The following is a 24,966-nucleotide window of genomic DNA, read 5'->3' as shown; positions in this document are numbered from 1 at the left end:
TACTCATATCTTAGGATTATGTAAAGTGATCTAAAAGGAAACCAGAAATGCAATAATACACAGGGTGTTCAATTTAAAAAAAAATCATCCTGATCCACCCACTTTTTGAGAAAAATATTTTCCATCATAGTACATACTTTAGATTTGCACTTAAACAAAATTCCAAGTTTTTTATTCTAGGTTCTAGGAGCTACAGATGCGCGACGCACTACTGCCTGACGCTGTATATGCAAAAAAAATATATAGTCATACCTGGCATCATATTTAATAGCAACAGGATATATCACACTGCCCACTTCAAAGCTGCCTTTTTTAAACTGCATCACTGAAGTATTATTGATGCAAGTACCCTCTGGGAAAATCAATATGGGAGGATTTTTAGGATCTGACGTATGCTCTTTTAACCTAAATCAACAAACAAAATAATAAACATATATTATTTAAATAGAAAAACAAAAATTACCTCTTCACGACAAATTTTTTATCCCTAACTTCCGACCTTTCAAACCATATATGAGGTGATGCCCTTGCCAAAGCTCTTTGGAGTATCCCTAAAAAGCCTCCATGTCTTTGTCCAATCTATATAGGAATATAAAATATTATTACCTATTTTTTTTTCGTACATATTATGTAGCAACAAAAATAAAGCCTATAAAATCCTAATACGACCCTTTAAGAAACATATTATTGTCACAATTATGAATTTCTTACTCTTTGTGGTGTCAGAGTTGGCTTGGATATGAAGATCCCTGTCATTTCTGTAGTGTCATGTAAAATTATATGATTAAGGTCGTAGATCAGTATACGGGTGAGTTTCCTACGATGTTCTCTATGGGTATCTCGGAAACTACTGGAGATAGAGAGTCTGTTAAAAGGGGAAGAAAGAATTGCAGTTTTGTGGGCTCATAAATATGCGCCTTTCAGATTTTTGAAAAAGTTCATAGCTTACTAGATATTTCAAAAAAAACAAATTTTGGCTAATTTAAAAATTGTCCCAATTCTATTATAATATATTTTAGACAAAAAAAATTTAGATAAAAGTTGTAGATAATCACTTCCCTAATGAGTTTGTGTTCTAAGATTTTTTCTAAAGCCTGTCATTTTTGACATATGACACAAACATATGTTTTTTAAATGGAAACCATAGTTAGCCATAACTTCATAAAAAGCGCCATTTTATAAGCTTTTCGACGATATAAGCTATAATATGTTTTTTTTCAAAAAATTACTGAGTTGGCTATATTCTTATCTTTCTTAACTAATTTCACTTAGTTGGCATGGTATTCTTATTTTGTTATGATTTATAACTTATAAAAAGATAAAATATAGTATTAAAGGGCTCTTTACAATTTACATTACACGAACTAAAACTTAAAAAAATAATATCACTACATACACTTTAAGTTATTTTCGAAAATGTTCAAAAAATCCGCCATTGTTTTGAGTACATAAATGCATCTTTTTAAAACTGAATTCCTAGCTACATATACTCACAATACGACCGGTCGACTTAATTAAACTTCTCCTATACTGCCTCTTCGAGTGCTTCCGTTAATTCATAAGTAATTCTTTTATAAACCTTGTTGTTAACCATACCGCATAAAAAAAATCTAAAATGGATAGGTCGGGTGATCGAGGAGACCCATGCAATTGGTTCACCTCTTTCTATCCCTGAATCTACATAATTACGATATAAATAATTTTTAACATTTTTTTTCATTGTGGTGGTGTGTCATAATGAAAGTCTTGTTGGAACCAGTCTATTAATGCGCGAGTATCTAAATTTAACTTTTCTAACATGTCTTGAAAACCGTTCTCTAAAAAACGTAAGTAACGTTCAACGGTCAACGTAACCTCGAAACTGTATAGCCAAGAAAAGTTGAACTAATCAATAATCCTACACGATTTTCTTCATCTGAAAAATTCATATTTACAATTTTTATTTACTTTAATTTATAAGTTTGGATGTGACAGTTTCACCTTTCTGAGAACAACGACGATTGAACTTGTTTCCATGGCTAACTAAGTGAAATTAGTCAAGAAAGAGAAGAATTGGCTATAACTCAGTAATTTTGTGAAAAAACCATATTATAGCTTATATCGCTGAAAAGCTTAAAAAATGGCGCTTTTTAGTCATGGCCAATATGGTTTCCATTTAAAAAAACATATGTTTGTGTCATATATCAAAAGTGACAGGCTTTAGAAGAAAAACGGAGAACACAGTCTCATTAAGGATATGATTATCCACAACTTTTATTTGAAAACTATTTGTCTAAAATAAATCATAATGGAATTAGGGACAATGTTTAAAATAGCCGAAATTTGTTTTTTTCGAAATATTAAGCCATGAACTTTTTCAAAAATCTGAAAGGCGCATGTTTATGACCCCACAAAACTGCAATTCTTTCCCCATTTAACCGACTCTCTATCTCCAGTAGTTTCCGAGAGCCAACTTGATGTCGTTTTTATTGCGATAATACAGTATATTTGTGTACAAACAAGTATAATACAGTATATTTGTGTACAAACAACAACTGAGAAATTTGTGTACAGGGTGTAATAAAAAAGTAGCAAATTGATGTGAAAAAGCCGCATCTTTGTATCTCTACTCATAAGCGAGAGACCCTGTAAAACACATGAACATGGGACACTCTATACTCTATACGTAGACTCTAAACTTACTAACTTTCAATAGAGATATTTTTGAGAAGTTTGTAAATACAATAGTATAATAGAAAATAAATACATTTTGTTAATGATGTAAAATTTCCATTGTTAAATAAAATAATTATTAAAAATGCAGTTGTTTAGTTTTAATACAAGCTAGACATCTGCGTATTTATTTAACTTTAAAAAAATTGTAACATTAAAATATCTTCTAATAAAAAAGTTGTTAAATAATTAATAATGTATAAAAGTAGTTAATGTCTAATTAATATGACGACTATTTCCTGATGTTCAAAAACAATTAAATATTAGAAGTATTAATTGTTTATTTAAAAATTGATACTGAACACAAAAAACATATCTAGAAAAGATAATTTAACAGTTTTTGTATATGACTTGACTGTTTTTTAATGAACCAAAATTGCAGTATATATCATTATTATAAAATAGTGATAAAAAATTTATTACTAGATATTTTTCAAGTGCTCATTAGTGAAAATTTTTAACTGACATATGTTTAAATAAATTTAGTAAATAAAAATATATTTTTTAATCTATGTTTAAAGAAAAATATTTTGTTAAAATTTATAAATACATGAAGCCTAATACAATAAGCATTAATTAAGTTAGTATTTTTTTTTTCAAAAATATTATAACTTAACCTTAATATAAAAAACCATTTTCTTCAACTCAAAAAATGATTTTCAAGATATCTTAATCCATGTTAATACTTTATCCAATACATAAAAAATAAATTGTGAATTTAAGGATTAGTTATAACAGATAAGAATAATAATACAGGGTGTGCTACAAATTCGAGGTACGAGCAGTGGTATCTCGGTAACCGTAATAGATACTAATATGGTTAAATTGGGTCAAAGTTGCGCCTTGGGATGTTCACCAAGATGCCATCAAAAAAGTTTTAAAAATTTCAAGGATTGTTAATTATTTTGGAAAAACCGGATTTTTTTGAAAATTATTTTTTTCCTGTCGTTAGTTTTAAGAAAATCAAAAAACTAATTGCACATTCTTATAGCCACTTTATAAGGGCTATCTGGCAGTATTTTTAGATTTTCAAATTAGCTGATAATTTGTGAGGTACAGAGGCCAACTTATTTTTTTTTAATACGGACCTGCATTTTTTATTTCGGGTTTTGAAAGAACTGGGTCTCCTGAGTACAATGATATGCCACACTTAATATATTTTTTTTTATTTCGGACATTTGAACACAATACATTTGAACTAATTTCAAGTCCGGCTCTATTTTTTTAATATTTAATCTATTCATCGTTACCATATTGATAAGCTTTCAAACTTAACAATGACGTGGGGTAAAACATTGAATATTGAAAATGAAATGCAATAAAATAATAAAAAATAATATACCAATGAATACATTACTTCACGTCGTTTGTAAAAGTGAAATCAATACATCTCAACATTTACAATAAAGAGTACAAAATGCTTTCGAAAGTTTGTAGAAGGTAGGTTAGGTATAATAACTACGATGAATATTACGCATATTATTAGATCGCACACTGAAATATCAAATTCACAATAAAAAAAATAAAAATAATACCTTTAAATTGCTGACCTGGATATAATTGATTTGAATCTTCAAATTGGCTCGATTTTCCTTATTCAATGTTAATTAGCGCTGATCAATATTTTTGCAATGAATATAATCAGATTAAATAATTTAAAAAACCAGAGTCGGACTTGAAATTATTTTAAATAATAATTAAATAGTTTTTTTTGTTGTTAAGGTACCCAAAACAAAAAAAAAGTATCAAGTGTGGCATATCATTGTCCTCAGGAGACCGAGTTCTTTCAAAACTGGAAATAAAAAATGCCGGTTCGTGTTTAAAAAAATTAAGTTGGCCTCTGTATCTCACAAATTATCAGCTAATTTGAAAATCTCAAAATACTATCAGATAGCCCTAATAAAGTGGCTATGAGAATGTGCAATTAGTTTTTTGATTTTCTTAAAAGTAACGACAGGAAAAAATAAAATTGATTTTCAAAAAATCCGTTTTTTCCAAAAAACTCTGCAATCCTTGAAATTTTTAAAACTTTTTTGACGGCATCTTAGTGAACATCCCAAAGCGCAACTCTGCCCCAATTTAATCATGTTCGTATCTATTACGGTTACCGAGATACCAATGCTCGTACCTCGAATTTGTAGCACCCTGTATACCTCAAATAAATGTTTTTTAATCCAACGTTGTGTGATTATATTACCTAAATTTTAAATATATTGCATAAAGAACCACTATATGGCTCTTTTTAAAATAGTAAAGGAATAATTTCTTTCTATTTTTATATGTTACACTGAATTTAAAAATCGCAAATTGTGACAATATGGTATTTCTTAAATGCTAAACATATAAGCGTATCGACAAAATTACAGCACAAAACAACTTATATCCCATTAAGCACAATCTTAGGTCACTTTTTTTTTAAAGTATAATTTATATCAGATACATTTAGGTTAGTTACTTCGTTTGTAAAATAAAAATCATAAATACAATATACTTTATTTGCAGCGACTTTTTATAAATGAAACGAAACTTCTTTAGAAAATAATTAATTCATATTATAAAATCATAAAACAGTGATGGTTGATATTTTAACAAACTAAAGAATATTACTTTAATCTCCCCAAAATCTCCAAAACAAGGTTAAAAGTAGCGATGAGAACTCTCGAATGAATTAGACTATCGAATGGTTACTGTATGAATGATTTCAACTATCGAATGGTTTTGTTTGAATAAAATGATTCATTCATTTGAATACTAAAGCATATGTGAAACCTCGCCGTGAATGGTTATCGTTGAGCCACGACTATCGAATGCTTTTGATAAATGAAATTTAGTATTCGTTTGATTTTTGTATGCGTCAGTGCATTATTAGTTCTTCCAAATTTTTATAACTTCGCCGTATAAATACTGTGCTATTTTTGCGTTTATTAAAATATTTAAAATGTTAAAATAGTAGTTTTTTAATTGACGATTGTGTGCTTGTGTAGGTGGTCAAAATTTCCGAAAATTTGTGTGATTTTCCGTAGCCCAATCTTTCAATTATTTAATTTTATATGGTATATGTGGTCTATTTTTTAATTGGAAATTTTGAGAAATAGCAATTTTTAAGAGAGATGAGATGAACTTACAATTAATTTTAAAATACATACCTATTTGTATTTTAGATGTTTTAATAATATGAATTAGTTGAACTTAATAATCATATTTAAGTAATGTGGTTAAGTAAATGGGGTTATCGAACTCAAACTATGGGGTGAGAAAATTATATTGAAAGTTTTACACGTGCCAATTTAAAAAAAAGTTAACGATGTTTGTATTTTGTTTATGCTAATTCTCTTACATGTAGTTTTTTTGCGAAGAAATATTTCATTTATTTTTTAAAGTAAATGCCAGTAATAGTAAATATTATTTCTAAATAGTAATATAAAGTACCTAATATAAATAAATTTGATTTCTAATTTTTTATTTATATTTTCCTTCCATTACACTGCATGCTTAGAAAATTAATAATGTTTATATTTCATGATTTTAAAATTTGTTGTTAATATAACAAATTAGTTCTGTAATTATTATTATTTAATAAACCAACGTTGCCAAAAAATTTAGAGACTATATTATTTTTAAATAGAATCTAATATAAATAATTTTGACATCTAATTTGTTGTTTATATTTTGCTACTACCTAAAAAAAATATTTATATTAAATGATTTTAAATTTTGTTGATACTTTGGTATAACAAATTATTACTGTTAATATTATTTTTATTAAACCAGTCTTAGCTTAAAAACATTAAAAATCATTTTCCTACATCCAAAATAACAAGTATTATTGCAGTGTAACAACAGAATATTGCAAAATATATATAACTAACTAAAGCCAAACAATAATAGTCTTTGCTAATATCAACTAATACCAATATATGGCAACAGCGCCCTTCATAATGTATTTTCTGTGTAAATACTAGCACCTCAAGAAAAAAAAATGTGTCCTTATCTTTATCTGACTCCGCAAAAAATCAAAGATGCCGGCTTCTTTCATAGCATTGCCACCGACCGCTGTCGGGTTTCTCGGAAAGAAACCTACGTCGCCGGGCGACAACTAAAATCCAGTTAATGTTTTATTATAATCGATCCTGACGAATAAATGAATGAATTTTATAAATGAATGGTTTTTGCTGCCGAATTACTAGAATACGATATTTCAAGGCAGATGACGCATCTATTCGATAATTTTTATTCGAATAGTTTCCAACGAATGTTTTCTTACTATAGCTATCGAATTATTCGAATGAATTGCAACTATAGAATGTTTCGATAGTATTCATTCGATAGTTCCCACTACTAGTTAAAAGTAATACTGCCTTACAGTCTAAACACATATTTACAATAATTAAAAAAAATAACTATTGATTATTTTTAATCTAAAAAATTAAATTTCCTAAGTATCCATTTTTCGAGATAAGAAACTTCAAAAAAATATATATTTATATTTTTTTCTTGAATAAATATAAAATTAAATTATTTGGGCTAAGTATTATTCCCCAATATCAGATCTTAAACATTAATAAAAATTACGTTATTGTACAAATTGTACTACCAAAGAATTATTCTATTACATTAAATAATATCCAAGTTATACGCAAATACACGAACTATATTACATAAAATTATTATATTCGTGTATTTAGGTACAAAACTGGTTTCGGCAGTTTTTATTATACTTTTCACCTTCAAAATGTAACAACATCGCTTGACCTATGATCATTTCTATTTAATAATCATATTTTACCCACTGTCATGTCGTCTATGTTTTTATTATATTGTGCGTTTCATTTTAGATTATTGTATAATATTAAAAAAAATGAATTCAATGAATGAAAGTAGTGAATTTTTATGAACCATTTATTACTTTTATTCGTATTTATTATATTTTTGCTAATATCTTCGGTTTGAAAAAAGATATCAAGATGCGGTTTTAGCTAACTTTTTAAGGTTTTGTTACTCTTTACCAACAGCTAAAATTACATATACTATCGCATTTAATTTTTTTGAAAAACGCGCAATGTTTACTAAATTGTAAGACAGCGCCCCCTAGCGTCCACTTCAAAAGCTTATTATTATTGTTTATATGGTATAATGTAGAGTAAGAAACGCTCTTTTAAACGAGCCCCCGTTTGTTGGATTCCGTTTATCCAGTCCAGAGTTATTAATATTTAAATAAAAACAAATCTAACCGTCCCCCACCATCATCTTGGAGAGGAAAATGGTTCTAACAGAAAATATTCAAAATTTACTGAAGATTATGAAGCTATTATTTATAGTACCAGTTATCTAGGCAAAATTGTTTAAAAACTCCATTAGCAGTTGCGACCTCTAGCGGCCGCTCTACAAACTTGAAAATAATTTCCAGCAATTTCTCATAGCCTCTTTAGTAATTTTTTTTTCGCAGGCCATACGGCTAATATCTTCCGAGATACAGTCGAAAGCTCTTCTTAGTGGGACACCCTAAGTACAGGGTGGGTCAAATTCGACGCTTTTAAATGGAAACATCCTTTTCTATAGGAGATAGACGAAAACTAATATCGGTGTCTGGAGCTCAATTTTCATCAAAAACATAATCGAAACCATAATCGAAAATCGCACATCAATATCTGTTACCGTTTCGGAGTTACGGGGTGTTTTTCAAAAATGTGCATTTTTAACAAATCGCTGTAACTTTTTTGCCATGGAAAATTTGGTATTTCTATGAAAACATTTTCAAAAGCACCTTTTTACGTAGAATTTAATGGTTTAAGTATAATTTTTTTAAAATTAATAATTTAAGAGTTATCAAGTCAGTTATCAAGGACTTGATATTTTGTTATAATCCCCTTCGAATTGCAGAATTTTTCGCCACTTTTAACTAGTAGGCTTTGGATCCCTTATTGATGATATGCCCTTAATGGAACTCGAAAACATATTTTTCCAGCAAGACGACGCGCGACGCACCGCCTCTGAACGCTGAAGTTATCAGCAAATTTTTGCAGCCAATTTCAAGAATAATTGAATAGCTAACCAAGATCCCAGCCGTTCGCCGTCGAGGCCGCCTGACTTGGTGCCCATGGATCTAATCCTATGGATATATTTGCGGAAGAGTAAAGGTTCCTTATTCTTCCGTATAATTTAGACAAGAATTAGAAATACTTAGCAGTTGTGAGAGGGTAGCTTTCGCCCCCACTGAGTTAATGAATTCCGCGAGAAATGTTCAAAAACTGCCCCGTCTGTCCATAACAGAAGACGATCGATATGTCGAACACCTGTAGCAAAATCTCATGTCTTGGTTTGCTATTTATTTTTATTGTTATTAGATATAGTTTAAATATGTTAATGTTGGTTAAATATATTTTAAATTGTTATAAAATTATGCGTCTCTCATAGCAAATATTATTTTCGTTTTAATTGATGCTCACAGCTAGATTTTTTTGCATTACAGCCGGTGCCGTTCAAAGCCTACTTATTTAAAGCGGGCGAATTTTTATATACTCTATATCTCGAAGAGGAATCGAGCAAAATATCAAGTGTGTTATATTTTTGGAAAGGTAATTTTAAATTATTTTCAATAAATTAAAAATATACAGGGTGTCCCATATAAAAAATCAAATTTTCTGTTGATAATTCTTAAATTATTAATTTTAAAAAAATTATACTTAAACCATTAAATTCTACGTAAAAAGGTGCTTTGGAAATGTTTTCATAGAAATACAAAATTTCCCATAGCCAAAAAGTTACAGCGATTTGTTAAAAATGCATATTTTTGAAAAACACCCCGTAACTCTGAAACAGTAACAGATATTGATATGCGATTTTCACCATCATGTTTTTGACAAAAATTGAGCTCCAGACACCGATATTAGTTTTTGTCTATCTCCTATAGAAAAGGGTGTTTCCATTTAAAATCATAATTTAAGGTGTAAAGTATAAAAAAATCTAAAGCCGAAATACCGTTTTATTTAAAGAACTATATTAAGCTGTATCAGAGCTACTACTATACTAGTTTTTTAATAAGATCGGATATGTTTAGAATTAGCGTATAGTCTGTCCGACAAGAGGACACATAAGAGTAACATTTTTGAAGTGTCATATGTCAAATTCTTCCATGACTCGTTGGACAGACTTTAGTTACAAAATTGCGTTGATTTCTCTAAATCAACCATCACTGTTAAAACTCCCCACCATCACCAACCTACCAAAGAGTAACAATTGTCACACATAAGCGTCAGCACGTCGATGGGCGACGTGTGATTGGCCACGCATATTCCTCCGGTCTTGGGCCTGTTCTCGACGTGGTGATACGTGATCACCGACGATATCGATCTGGACAACACCCCGAAGCACATGATAGCCACGTATTTATTTACAAGCCGCTTGAAGTCGCCTTCGGGAATGTAGCCCACCAAAGCGGTGCAAATCGTCAGCCACAGGACCTGCAATAGAAAACATACCCAAGCGATGATGTGTGTGATTAAGCAGCTGGAGTGGCATAATATATTGATGATTAATGACATTATGAAGAAACAAGAAATAAAACACGAGTATATTTGATGGAGATGAGCAAAACTGCAATCGCGATTTTTAATCGCAGCGACTGTAACCCGCGATTGCGATTTTAATATTTACTAAACCAAATTATTCGTAAAAAATGCTTATTCTAAATATGCCAATAAACCAGCCTCGTTCCATTTGAAAAAATTGAGATACGATTAAAAATACTATTTGGGCATCTTTTAACTAAGCCATGACAAGACGCGAATAGCAATAGACGATCAAATCTATTTTTCCAAGGCATCTTGATTAAAATTAGTGTTTTTAACACAGCCATGACATTCTAGATTGAAATTTATAATACGATTGTTTAAGCGAAAATGTCAAAAGTTGCCACATGATATGCCACTCTATTCAGAGTGTCATTTTCTATAAAATAAAGTTACAAATACCGAGGGTGTCATTTAAAAATCAAAAGTTGTATTTCCGGTGAAACAGGAAGTGACTAAAAACAATTTAATACGTCGATCAATACTAATTTACGTCATGTACTAACACACCAAATCTCGTTTTTTTTATCCGAAAAAATAATAAGTTATAGGGGTGAATCACTCTTGGGAAACTCCCGGTATATTATGATCTTGGCCTTAGAAAATAATACCTTTTCTATAGATAAATAATATCAGAAAGAAAATTCAATGACAGTTTACTGTAAAATGCTTCTGTAAAATGGTCCACAAAATTACATTCGCAACAATATCGCAAATCGCAACTCCTAAAAATTCAAACTCGCAGATGGAAATCACAGTCACAGTTTACAAAAACACAAATCGCAAATCGCAGCTATAATATACTTATAATACTGGTTGCCTAAATTGAAACTCGCAAATAGAAGAAATCACAATCGCAGTTTCCTATAAGAGCCAATAGCAAGTTGTGATTGCGATTGGCACACAGCTTGCGATTTCTTGCTCATCTCTATTGCCAACGATGGACATATTCGGCGCCGGGCTGACTAACTGGAATTTAAATTTCCCGCTGGGGATTCAGGTGATTGTAAAAAATGTCAAGGTCACTTTTATTTATTTATTTAGTGACATTGTCATTCGTTTGTAACAGTCAAATTTCCTCGCAACGACCTCTGTGTGCTAGCTCATAAAATATCGCAAATAGCTATTATTTTTGCATTATGTTTACTATAATTTTATTGTTAAATATTATTTTATTTAAATTTTACAATTATGCAACCCGATATACACCGCGCTGCAGCTGCACATTATTGTCACTGGTGCCGACCAGCAGTAGGCTTTTTGTCCATCTCTCTATACCTTTGATCATCACTTTCGTTCGTCACTTGTCACTGTCAGATCAAATCAGATGTTTTTGGATTTATTTATCCTTTGTTTTGGTTATTGAAATTTTATAATTATCAGATAAAATTTCGTAGTTAAATCGTTTATTTTTGATGTGGATCGCAGTGTGCAGTTCGTTCATTTTAATTGTGGAATTTCTGAGTTTAGTTCGTTCATTGACCAGATATGAAATATGGCTGTCGAAAAATATTCTAGTACATCATTTTTTATTTACGCCTTTTTGTGAGTTGGACTAGTCAAGATATATAGTTCTCTATCTATATCCTGGAGGGAGATTTCCGGTTGAAGTCTGATTTTGTGAAGGAAATCGAATCCTTGCATCACTTCTTGTGTACTCCCCGACCGAGAATATCGTCGTGAAGAACTGGCTGCCGTTTCGTGAAGCATTCCCTGTTGGCGAATAGCAGGTCTTCGTAAAAAAGGATTAAGGCTTCCGAAACACCTTTGGTCAGAGACGTGGTTGGATTTTGATGATTTTATGGACCGCCGACCAATTTCCGCAATGGGATTAAAATAGCCTAATTTTCTGACTGATATTCCGATTCCACGTGCCCAAGAAGTCCCCGCATAGTTCCAAGAGCAAGAAGACCGATCCAGACCGTACAGCACAGAACAGTCCAGAATTCCATCCGTTCCTGTTGCCCGTGTGTAGAGTTGGACATCATAAACCCTCGTTGAGGTTTCTTTTATGTTCACCTTTTGAAGTCCTACACCTGGCTGGCATCCGTACGTCTGCTGACATCCGTGGGCTCCAGTGACAGTACACCGAGCTGCTGTACACCGCCTTAGCAACCCTGTAGCTCTACGCCGTAGCTCGGCCGAAGGAAGTTTTCAAGTATGTCATATCGAGTAGAGTAAGACAGTTTAGATTAGTACAATATAGATTTCATTTGTGTAAACCACCCTGTTTGTATCTAGTATTAAGTTAGATAAGGGGGTTTGACGTCATAGATTTAGTTATTGCATTTAATTTAAAATTCCATTTTCTTTTCCAACCTTTCGATTTAAATAATTTCTTAACATATTACATTTTACATTTCATTCGTTTTTTTTTATATATATTTAACTTTTTAATATTTTAATAAATTGCTTAAATATTTTTAGTAGTATTATTTACAGTCTAGTCTCATAGTTAAGTTAGAGTCACTTAAGTTTTACGAATTATAGCATATTTGAAGTTCATGGTAGTTGCACTCAACAGTTCGAGGTTAGTGTTGAAGTCTACTTAATAGTTACATCTTTATTGCCGAGTTCATAGAGTATAATCTCGTGGGGCCCTTTTATTAATATATTTGAACACCGACCAGCCGGCTGTTAAAATTAAAAAGCTAGTGGCCTCTATGCAACTCATTCTGCATTAAGTAAACTTGTGTTTTATTGAACTTCAAATTAGAAAGGGCGTGGCATTTTACTTTTGTATTACAAGTTTTTGGTTTAAATGAATTATGTTGTGATACTTTAAGCTTAAATTTATTTACTAACAGACCTTGCAGTCCAACATTGTTCTTTTTAGAACCTCTTTTACTGCGAAGTGGTACAAGATAGCTTAATAGCCGTAAAAAAATCATCGCATCTTTATCAGAATATTTTGAACGGGAAAGCGGTAGTAATGACCCTTTATGTCCCCTAAGTGCCCGTTAAGAATGTGAGTTTTGTTGATGTATATAATGTATATAAATGTTTATATATTTATAATTAATTTATTTTTGTTTCCTAAAATATATTGATACTAAATATATCAAATAAAATATGTCAAAAAAATATAAAAAATAATAAATAATAGTAATAATAGTAAATTTTCAATATGTCAAGTAAAATATAGATAAATTTAAATAAAAATATTTAGTAGTCGTTTATTTATTTTTTTTTGTCGTTATAATGTCTTCTTCTTCTTCCTTCTTCATACTAGGCGAATCGCCTGTTTGGTTTCGTCGTCTCTACCGGTCAGACTGACAAGCTGTCGCTCCATCGTTTTCGTGGACGTCCTAAGCTTCTGCGACCTAGCGGTGATTTGTCGCGTGCAACTCTCACTATCCTTCTGTTCTCCATTCTGCTGATATGCTCGTTCCATTCTTCCTTTCTGCTGAGTGCCCAGTCATTTACATTTTCACCTTGCACGCTCTTCTTATGCTTTCATTTCTCTCCCTGTCCAGAAGCGTCTTTCCAGCTATTCTGCGTAGTACTCTCATTTCGGTTGTCTCTAGTAGTTGTTTAATTTTCGCTGTATCAGATCGAGTTTCTGCAGTGTATGTCATTATTGGTCGTAGCGTTGCCTTGTAAATTCTCGCTTTAGTCTCCACCTCAATGTTTTTATTTCGCCATATTGTATCATTTAGGCATCCTGCTATTCTGGTTACCTTCGTTGTCCGTTCTCGCACCTCCGCTTCTACATCACCATATCCTGAGATTTCTATGCCTAGATACTTAAACTTCATCTCTTGCTGAATAACATTGCCCTCGACTTCCAGTTTGCATCTTAGTGGTACTTTTAATGTCGTCATGCATTTAGTTTTCTGAGTCGATATTATCATAATAAGTGATTTGGCAGTGCAATTAAATCGATGTAATAAGCGCTGTAGATCGTTCTCATTTTCAGCTACCAATACGGCGTCGTCGGCATAGTATAGAATAGTAAATTCCTGGTCGCCCATACTGTATCCCTTCAGTAAACGTACATTTCCTACTACTTCGTCCATAATGATATTGAAAAGAAGAGGGCTCAGGGAGTCACCTTGTCGGATACCACAGCCTGCATTTATTGGTTTGGTCAGGACCCCGTTAATTTTAGCTTGAATTTGGTTCGCTTCATATATGTTTTGTATGGTTTTAACGAGGTTGTGTGGGATTTGCCTATTGTAAAGAAGATGTACAACGTCTCTTAGCTGCACACGGTCGAACGCTTTTTCTAAATCAATAAAACACATATACGCTGGTTTGTTATATTCGATTGATTTTCTGTTATCTGTCTTATGACAAAACCGCGTCTGTGCATGATCTGCCCGATCTGAAACCTTGCTGTTCATCTGCTAAGCATGTTAAGTCGTTTATTTTGGTTGTTATCACTTTTGTCGTAAGTTTTAGTGTGGTGCTTAGAAGATTTATGCCTCTATAGTTTGAGGGCAGCTTCTTATCTCCTCTTTTAAACATCAAGATAGTGGTGCTGGTTAGCCATTCATCGGGTATCCTGTGTTGGTAAAGAATTTTTTGAATCAGGGATGTTAGTTGCTGTATGAGACTTTGGCCGCCATATTTAAGTAATTCGTTTGGGATATCATCTTGCCCTGGGCTCTTCCTATTCTTTAGCTTTCGAAGGGATGTAATTATATCGGCTGCCTCAATCTGTACGTTGTCGTTGGTCATTATTTCGGGTGTATTTAGTTCAACCGCTATTTCTTCTGATTTGTATAGTTCTGACAAGTAATCAATCCACAAGTTCTGACAAGTAATCAATCCACCGTTATAATGTGAATGAATAATTTGGCATATAAAATATATCAAATAGACATGTTCAACGTTTTTTTTTTGAAAAATTTTAATAATTATTGCTTTTTCCATTAGCTAAAAATAAGTGGGTAATTTAGATAAACCCACGCTTCTAAGTTAACTACAAGACCGTATTTTTGTTATAGTATATAATCATTTGGAAAGAATAATATATTTTTTTAAGCCACACATATTTAATGAATTTCTATTTTATATGTTTATATATTAACTAAATACATAAAATCCCACATGATATCTAAAATATGTGTTTTAAAAATTAATGAAAATTAATTGAGTAAGATAAATACAGTAAATTAACAAATTAATTTACTTTTTTGTCGTGCTAGTGCATGTGTGTTTATATTTATTATTCAAAAACTGATTATTAAAAACAAATACTACTGGTTGATTAAATACAATTAAAAATACTAATAATGTCGATCTGAGTCATTTTGCGTTTTATTGTTTATTTACGTGTTTTTGAATAAAATGTTTTAAAACTGATGTAGATTGTTATACTGTGAAAAGCATTAGTACATTTACTTTGATAGCTAGCTAATGCATTTTTTTAATTTAACAAAAGATTATTTTGTTTACGGATTATTTATGCGTTTTTTAATCCAAATCCATGTAAAAAATAACTATAACTACTTCATCCAGCTAATAAATTTCCTGTTATCCTTGCTAATTTTCTAATATCACGGTCCCATCTCAAGTTTGATCTTCCTCTGCTGTAATTCTTGTGATCCATCTGTTGTCCGTCCTTCCTGCCAGATGTCCTGCCCATTGCCATTTGAGGGATTTGATTCTGTGGATGACATCTATTACCTGTGTCTTTCGTCGTATCCACTCTATTCTTTTACGGTCTCCCTTGGTTATTCCCAGCATATTTCGTTCCACTGAGCGTTGTGCGACTTGTAGTTTCTTTATACTGTCCGTTTTAAGTGTCTAGGTTTCGCACGCATAGGTCACTACTGATAGCACACATTGGTCGTATGTTTTCTTCTTTAGATAAAGTGGCATTCAAGATTTGAATACGATTGAGTTTCTTCCATAAGTACTCCATGCTAACTTAATTCTTCTGTTGATTTCTGGTAGTAGAGATCCCGAGCTGTGTATTGTGCCGTTTATTAGAATGTCTTTTCTGTCTACCAGTTCGTTGTACCTTACGTTATTTTCATTGTACTTCGTTGTTTTCGTTTTCGTTGTACTTTAGTTTTTGCTGAATTCAATTTGAGACCTACTTTATTGGTTAGGCTGTATTTAGTTCGTTAATTTGTGCTTGTGGACTATTCTACAGGGGTCTCTTTATTACTATTCTACAGGGTTGTTCACTACATACGACACGGAGTATTGTAGCTAAACGATTATATTTTTACAAATTTCAAGTTTTGGGTTCGATGAAGGACTATTAGAGGTACAATTTAAAAATAATTTACAAGATACAGAGTGTCCCAAATAAGTAAAAAATATCAAAGTTGTATTTTTTTAAATGGAACACCCTGTATATTATTACATTTTTAGTTTCTACGACTAAAATAAAGGTAAATTTGATTAAGGTTTATTACACTTAAACCTTACCGTTTTTTGAAATATTTTCAATTTTGTGAAATTGCAGTAAAAATTTTAAGGCTTCATTTCTCCAAGGGTATCAAAGTTTTTAATACTAAATATTTACTGAAGTTTATTTATTGATCAGTTATTGTGTTGCAATAATAAAAATAATACTACCTTATACAGAGTGTCTAAAAATTTATTTTAAATAATTTATAGCTTTAAACGCCAATAACTTGTTTAATTTAAATGGAACGCCCTGTATATTTTAGGAGAATCAGATGCACAATTTAATTGTCTATCAAATTGTATTACACCATTTTTACCTATCCCTTCAAGTTTTCGTAGAAAATGCATTTTCTTATAATTTAGACCTCATTCATCAATATACCCATGGAATATTGGCATTTTATTATTGACACCCATAGAATATTGACATCATATATTGACATTCTAGTAACATTATCGTTTTGCTAAAAACAATAATGTTGTATGCAAAAAGAAAACTATTTAAATCTTTATAAAAGAATATACCATTAATTAAATATAGCACCGCCCATATACTAATTAATTACATACTTAATTGTATTCGTTAATAAATTATTCTAAATAAATGTGGATTTGAGTCAGAAATCAATATAATAATAAGTTATCAAAATTAAAGTCTCTGTTGTTAGAAATAAGCATTTATTAAAAAATGAAATATCATTTTTAAGGTGTTACTTTTTATCACACTGTCTAATACCCATACAAAATTCAGTTTTTTTTAGTATTTGGAACAATTATTATTAATCAATGCAGTCAGTTAATGTAGTTTGAATACTGGAATCATATTAATTGGTCCTCTTTAACAAATATTTAAATAGTTTTTTTTATTTTTTAATGAAATAAACGAATTATATCCACAATATTAGTATCTGTACTCTTTAAAAATTTGGTACATCTTTAAAAATAATCTAAAATGTCAATATTCCATAGGTATATTGATAAATAAATTCTAAATTACAAGAAAATGCATTTTCTACGGAAACTTAAAGAGATAGGTAAAAAATGGTATAATATAATTTGATAGACAATTAAATTGTGCATCTGATTCTCGTAAAATATACAGGGTGTTCCATTTAAATTAAACAAGTTATTGCCGTTTGAAGCTAATAATAATTTAAAATAAATTTTAGACACTCTGTATAAGGTAGTATTATTTTTATTATTGCAACACAATAACTGATCAATAAATAAACTTCAGTAAATATTTAGTATTAAAAACTTTGATACCCTTGGAGGAATGAAGCCTTAAAATTTTTACTGCAATTTCACAAAACTGAAAATATTTCAAAAACGGTAAGGTTTAAGTATAATAAACCTTAATCAAATTTACCTTTATTTTAATTGTAGAAACTAAAAATGCAATAATATACAGGGTGTTCCATTTAAAAAAATACAACTTTGATATTTTTTACTTATTTGGGACACTCTGTATCTTGTAAATTATTTTTAAATTGTACCTCTAATAGTCCTTCATCGAACCCAAAACTTGAAATTTGTAAAAATCTCATCGTTTAGCTACAATACTCCGTGTCGTATGTGGTGACCAACCCTGTATATCATCAGTACAAAAATATAAAAATACTTATTTAAAATATGTCTAAAAACGACAAATATCAAATTAAAAACAGAAAATAGGTAAAGAAATAAAAGAAAAACAGTAATCAGCTGATACACAGTCTTAATACGCAGGTATGTTCTTTTGATTCTTGCTTTAAGGTTATGAATGATCAAAATTCTGATTGGAACGCAAAAGTTATAGTTCACTAAACGATTTTCTCGTTGATGGAACGCATTTTCTCTACTGTGTATAGGGTAACCGTATCAAGAACGGTTCTCTTTTATCTTGGAACAAACCTAAGAAAAACCTGAAGTAAGCTATTATCAAATATGAAATTAATATGAAATATTTAGACCACAACGTAAATCTTGTGACATTTTACAAAAAAAATACAATTTTTTCAGTAGCAAAATACTTTTTCAACTTTTAGTATTTTTTCAAAAATCATGTACAGGGTGGGTCAAATTCGACGCTTTTAAATGGAAACACCCTTTTCTATAGGAGATAGACAAAAACTAATATCGGTGTCTGGAGCTCAATTTTCATCAAAAACATAATGGTGAAAACCGCACATCAATATCTGTTACCGTTTCGGAGTTACGGGGCGTTTTTCAAAAATGTGCATTTTTAACAAATCGCTGTAACTTTTTTACTATGGAAAATTTTGTATTTCTATAAAAACATTTCCAAAGCACCTTTTTACGTAGAATTTAATGGTTTAAGTATAATTTTTTTAAAATTAATACTTTACGAGTTATCAACAGAAAATTTGATTTTTTATTTGGGACATCCTCTATATTTTTAATTAACTGAAAAGAATTTAAAATTACCTTTCCAAAAATATAGCACACCTGATATTTTGTTATAATCCCCTTCGAAATACAGAATTTTTAAAAGTTTGCCACTTTAAACTAGTAGGCTTTGGACCACTTATTGATGATATGCCCTTAATGGAACTCGAAAACATATTTTTCCAGCAAGACGACGCACCGCCTCTGAACGCTGAAGTTATCAGCAAATTTTTGCAGCCAATTTCAAGAATAATTGAATAGCTAACCAAGATCCCAGCCGTTGGCCGTCGAGGCCGCCTGACTTAGTGCCCATGGATCTAATCCTATGGATATATTTGCGGAAGAATTAGTAATGTTGGTCGCGAATATGTGGGAAAAGGGTGTTTCCATCTAAAAGCGTCGAATTTGACCCACCCTGTACATATTAATTAAATCATTGAAGCATTTCCATTATCCTTGATGAATGTAAGCAGTAAATAAATACACATAAACAAAAAATAAACGCTCCCAAGCTATTATTGAAGCACCCGCAGAACTTGACACAAGCCCTCTTTGTACCGAGGACTCACCAAAGAGTAACAACCATCGACCGACAAAACTGCTATATCGATGGGCGAGGTGTGATTGGCCACGCATATAGCGCCACCTTGCGGACGCCATTTTCGATTATGTATCCGAATAACAGCAGAGACCGATCGGATTATTATCCGAAAAGCCATCATGTAGATCTTGCTGTGGACCCAGCGCTTCAGGATACCGGGCGGTATGAAGCCGATAAAGGGTGTTGTTACTAGTAAGAGCATTACCTGTCATTGAAATTTTAGTTAGTAAAAGCGTTGATTGAAAGAATTCAGAAGATACGCAACCCAATGGGCAAATTCGTGACAAGGCTGATTTGATTTCCCCTTACGTCTCAGGTGCTGTACGGTGGAGGCACCAATCGTTCTGCAGTCAATGCATAAAACACTTATTTTCTCTAATTCGGCCAGCGAAGACATATCGAAGACGGTGTGGGACTGAAAGCGACAGTGTTGCCATATTAAAATGTGTAATATCTGTAATACGTTTGACGAACATATCTTTGGATGAAAAATTCGCGTTTATGTATTGAAAAGTTATTCATGTTAAACACAGAATAAACAACAAAAATAAAATTCTTTTATAGGTACTGAATACTTCGTAGATTCGCAGAAAGTCGTTTAGTTGGCTTGGAAATGACGATAATTGACATTTGCCATAATATTTTACATATGAAATAACAGCGATCTTCATTTCCAAGCCAACTCTGACGCTATTCTTTATTTAATCGTATTATAATATATTAAATTGTACTGTACCAAAAATTTGTAAATCTACGGAATAATCCGTAGTTCTAGCAACACTGTCTCCGGCAACCACTCACTCTGTCGACGAAAAGCAGAACTACGGTACAGTATTCTTTATCCGCTGCGCTATAAACGACTATCAGCGCGCAGCGGCGCAGAGCTGAACTAAATCTCGGACAGGCTGACGGTAACGCCAACTACATCTCGGACATGTTTTGTGCCACGAAATCGCCCATAAGGTTGCGCATCTTCTTATTTCTTCAATCAAGAATAAAAGTAAAAAAAAATAATTAAATATATAATTTTGTATCATAATGTCAAAAGTTGACATATGATTTGTCATTCTATTCAGAGTGTCATTCTCTATTGAATAAAGTTGTAGTCATTTCCGGTGAAACAGGAAGTAACCAAAAACAAATGAATACGTCAATCAATCCTAATTTATACCATATATTAATATACCAAGTCTCGTTTTTTACCTGAAAAAATAAAAAAGTTATAGGGGTGAGCCACTTTTGAGACGCACCCGGTATATCCTCTTTTTATCACCAATAAAACGGTGTAAAGAATTTCAAATTTTCTCGGATATGACTCAAATTGAGATTTATTGAACTATGAACGAACAATAATAGTTATATTATTGATATTTCAAATTCCTTGACTTTTCTAAACAGTAAAAATCTAAGAAAACAACTTGACTCATCGCGTTAAAATTTAAAATGTTTTTCCAAAATTGGTTTCGTTCAGCTTTCTAATTTTTCGTTGCAGCTACAAAATACACCAACGCTAAAAACACCAACTTAGGCCGTATGAATCATTCTAATTTTGAAAGAGGTTTGCGCCAAAAAAGATCAAACGATGATGACTCCGAATAAAGGAAAGAATGTTATCTATGGGTAGCGTGTATCGGTAATATTACCGGTAATATTATGGTAACATTGGTAATTTATAAAAAACAGCTTTTGAGACTGTTAGCTTTTGAGGCCCGTTAGCTTCAAAAATCGTTATCCACTTAGAGATTGGCTTAAACAAGTGATAAGTTGCTTGTATTTGTAGCCAAAATTCGTTTCGAAGCAGAGGGCTTAAGGCAGGCGGCCACTGCGAGCGAAACTAAACTAATCGAAGATAAGATTTGTAAAAATCAGCTTCCATACTTTTTAATGCGTCAGCGGCTACTTGACCGAAACAAACGAAAATATATGAACGAAGATTCGAATCGCAGTTTAGTTTCGCTCGTTTTAGTTCGTGACAGGTTCCAGCGAATTTTTCGCAGCGATTAGTTCTATGATAGCAGAGATACAATACGAAAACTTAGCTGACTACTGAGCGAAAATAGTTCCCAGTGGAGTTCCCATTTAATTACCGTTTGTTTTCATATTCTTAGCTTAGTTTAGTTAAGGCAGGCGGCCACTGCGAGCGAAACTAAACTAAGCCAAGTAAAGATAAGATTTGTAAAAATCAGCTCCCATACTTTTAAATGCATCAGCGGCCACTTGAGCGAAACTAAACGAAAATATGTGAACGAAGATTCAAATCGTAGCTTAGTTTCGCTCGTTTTAGTTCGTGACAGGTTCCAGCGAATTTTTCTCAACGATTAGTTCTATGATAACAGAGATACAATACGAAAACTTAGCTGACTACTGAACGAAAATCGTTCCCAGTGGAGTTCCCATTTAATTACCGTTTGTTTTCATATTCTTAGCTTAGTTTAGTTAAGGCAGGCGGCCACTGCGAGCGAAACTAAACTAAGCCAAGCGAAGATAAGATTTGTAAAAATCAGCTCCCATACTTTTAAATGCATCAGCGGCCACTTGAGCGAAACTAAACGAAAATATATGAACGAAGATTCGAATCGTAGTTCAGTTTCGCTCGTTTTAGTTCGTGACAGGTTCCAGCGAATTTTTCTCAACGATTAGTTCTATGATAGCAGAGATACAATACGAAAACGCAGCTAACTTAGCTGACTACTGAGCGAAAATCGTTCCCAGTGGCCGATGAAACTTATTTTCGCTTAGTTACCGTTTGTTTTCATATTCTTAGCTTAGTTTAGTTTCGCTCGCAGTGGCCGCCCGCCTTAAGAATATACAAAAGAAACGGTAATTAAACGAAAATAAGTTTCATCAGCCACTGGGAACGATTTTCGCTTAGTAGTCAGCTAAGTTAGCTGCGTTTTCGTATTGTGTCTCTGCTATCGTAGAATTAATCGCTGCGAAAAATTCGCTGGAACCTGTCAACCTGGAACTAAAACGGGCGAAACTAAGCTACGATTTGAATCTTCGATCACATATTTTCGTTTAGTTTCGCTCAAGTGGCCGCTGATGCATTTAAAAGTATGGGAGCTGATTTTTAAAAATCTTATCTTCGCTTAGCTTAGTTTAGTTTCGCTCGCAGTGGCCACCCGCCTTTACTGTGTTTTGTAAAAGAACATCAGAAATATCAACTGCCAAGCTTTTTAATGGATGTTTAGTGCCCAAAAAGCTTTTTAGACGAGAAACAAAAGAGCCTCATCTTGTTTTCACAACAAAAAGGAAAAGAATAGAGCGGGAAAAAAGCAATACTTCCAATGTTACCGATCTTGCGATAATATTCCGAAATATTACCAAAATTACCGGTAATATTACCCTTTACATCGCTATCTATGGGTGTTTTTCAAAAGAATCTAAATCATAACTAAATCATTTTGTATTTTACTTACCCCGCAAAAACATATGGTGACTCTTAATGGAAGAAGGAAGAAATATCGTACGAAAAATCCACAAAGCCATATGAAGGTGAGCTTCCACGAGATGAATTCATAACCGCGATTGGTTCGGATGAGGAGGTTCCAGTTTTTCAGCTCTTCAGTTTCAAATCTAGAGGTCACTTGGTCTTCTATTATGGCTTCCATGCCAGCTTTGGTGTAGTCCAAGATGGTACAAAGTTGAAAATTGAAAACTTTCTCCTGTAAATAATGGCATATACATCGTAACTACAATACAAAAAGTAAAAACTTTTTTATTATTGACATTTTGAGAAAAATGTATTTTCATAATAAAGATTTTTGCTCGTTCGAAAATGGTTAATTCTGTTTATACTTTCCAAATTTCCATACTGTCTTAGAGAAAATTAAAAAAAAAATAAAATATGGTTGAATTTTTTTGGTAAAACTCAAACAAGTCCTAAAAATCCTTTGAATAAGAAGACTAAAGAAGGAGCATATCAAAAATCTTAGGTCCACCCCGATGGGCCTCAAATATGGCCGACTTAAATTCCGGTTTATCAGTGCCGTTCTAATTTTATTTAAAAAATGAAAACTATGATGTAGGGTAGACGTGGGGTAGACTCAATAATTTATTAGTTTATTTTACGTTGTGAATAAATGTTGGTAGTTATTAAAATTGTTATAAAAATATAAAATTCTAATAAAAAATAGATAAGTTATAATAATTATTTATAACCACAAACATCCGATACGCTACTGAAGCAGGTAAGTCAAACTGACGTATCTAAATTCTTTGACATCTAATCTTTGACAAGTAGTAAATAAAAGCAAAAATGCAAGAACAAATATATAATTAGTTAATTTTAGTGAATTTCATAAATGATCGTTTTACTACACGTATGTATATTATATAGTCACTTACTAGCGAAAAGTTGTTCCATTATTTCACTCGATTTTTGCCGAGATCTACCGCACGCTACACAACCAACTATTTTAGAGTCTTTTTCGATAATGTGTCAAATGAATCGTCAAACAGAACTGTCAAGGATCCCCACCCTAGAGTGCTTTTATGGCGCTTTTTCCGCCCACCATGCATGAATACATGGATAGCATTATGCTCCTTCCTTAGCCTTCTTATTCAAAGTAAAAATCAAAAGACGTTTTTATGGCAACAATCTATCAAAGAATAAAAACGAAATTATATTACCATAGAAACGCGTTTTGATTATTAAGACTTAGGAAAAATACCATTATATCTTCATGTAGTACGAGAGCTAGCAACGTCGGAAAAACAAGTAATTTAAGACGTCTGGCTCTTTTATATATCTTTTACTATGCTCTCTAGGACCGCATGAGGCCCATCTGGCTGCCGGTAAACGTTGCGTTCCCTACTGCTGCGCATTGAAAGAAGATTCTATCTGCGCTATATTTTTATTAGTCCTTTAAATTCTAGTATTGAATATAAATCGAACATGTCTCCATAGCGCAGTGTGTAGAGTTTCCGACCATGAACCGAGTTCGAATCCGGGTCAGGGCAAAGACTTTTTTATTTTATTTTCGTTTATAGTCTGATAGTAAAGTATTAAATATTTTTTTTTAATTACCAGAATTATTTAATACTTTACTATCAGAATATAAACGAATATAAAATAAAAAAGTCTTTGAGCTGACCCGGATTCGAACTCTGAATCATCGGTTCCTGGTCGGAAACTCTACGCACTGCGCTATGGAGACATGTTCAATTTATATTCAATACTAGAATTTATAGGACTAAATTAATAAAAAATATAGGATCTTCTTCCGATGCGCAGTAGTGAACGCAACGGGTATCGGCAGCCAGACGGGCCGCATGATGTTTCAGAGAGCATTGTAAAAGATATATCAAAGAGTCAGACGTCTTAAA

General features: G+C 32.0%; 1 protein-coding gene across 2 annotated transcripts in view; it reads right to left on the bottom strand.

The window, feature by feature from the left end:
• The window catches only part of LOC115879067 (glycerol-3-phosphate acyltransferase 3), a 56,472-nt gene that overhangs the window by 13,032 nt on the left and 18,474 nt on the right, over window positions 1-24,966 (bottom strand). Inside the window, exons 4-7 of one of the 2 annotated variants that reach the window (XM_030895711.1) lie at window positions 23,058-23,303; window positions 19,607-19,843; window positions 464-579; window positions 253-405 (exon numbers count right to left, since the gene is read on the bottom strand). In XM_030895711.1, coding sequence (XP_030751571.1) covers window positions 253-405; window positions 464-579; window positions 19,607-19,843; window positions 23,058-23,303 — 752 coding nt within the window. Of the gene's footprint in view, window positions 1-252; window positions 406-463; window positions 580-9,935; window positions 10,173-19,606; window positions 19,844-23,057; window positions 23,304-24,966 lie in introns of both variants that reach the window. The other variant, XM_030895710.1, reaches the window with a different exon arrangement.

This window comes from Sitophilus oryzae, unplaced genomic scaffold (genome assembly GCF_002938485.1).
Source record: "Sitophilus oryzae breed Bouriz unplaced genomic scaffold, Soryzae_2.0 scaffold_1576_pilon_pilon, whole genome shotgun sequence".
Classification (NCBI taxonomy): domain Eukaryota; kingdom Metazoa; phylum Arthropoda; class Insecta; order Coleoptera; family Curculionidae; genus Sitophilus; species Sitophilus oryzae.
This window is presented reverse-complemented; position numbering and strand designations above follow the sequence as displayed.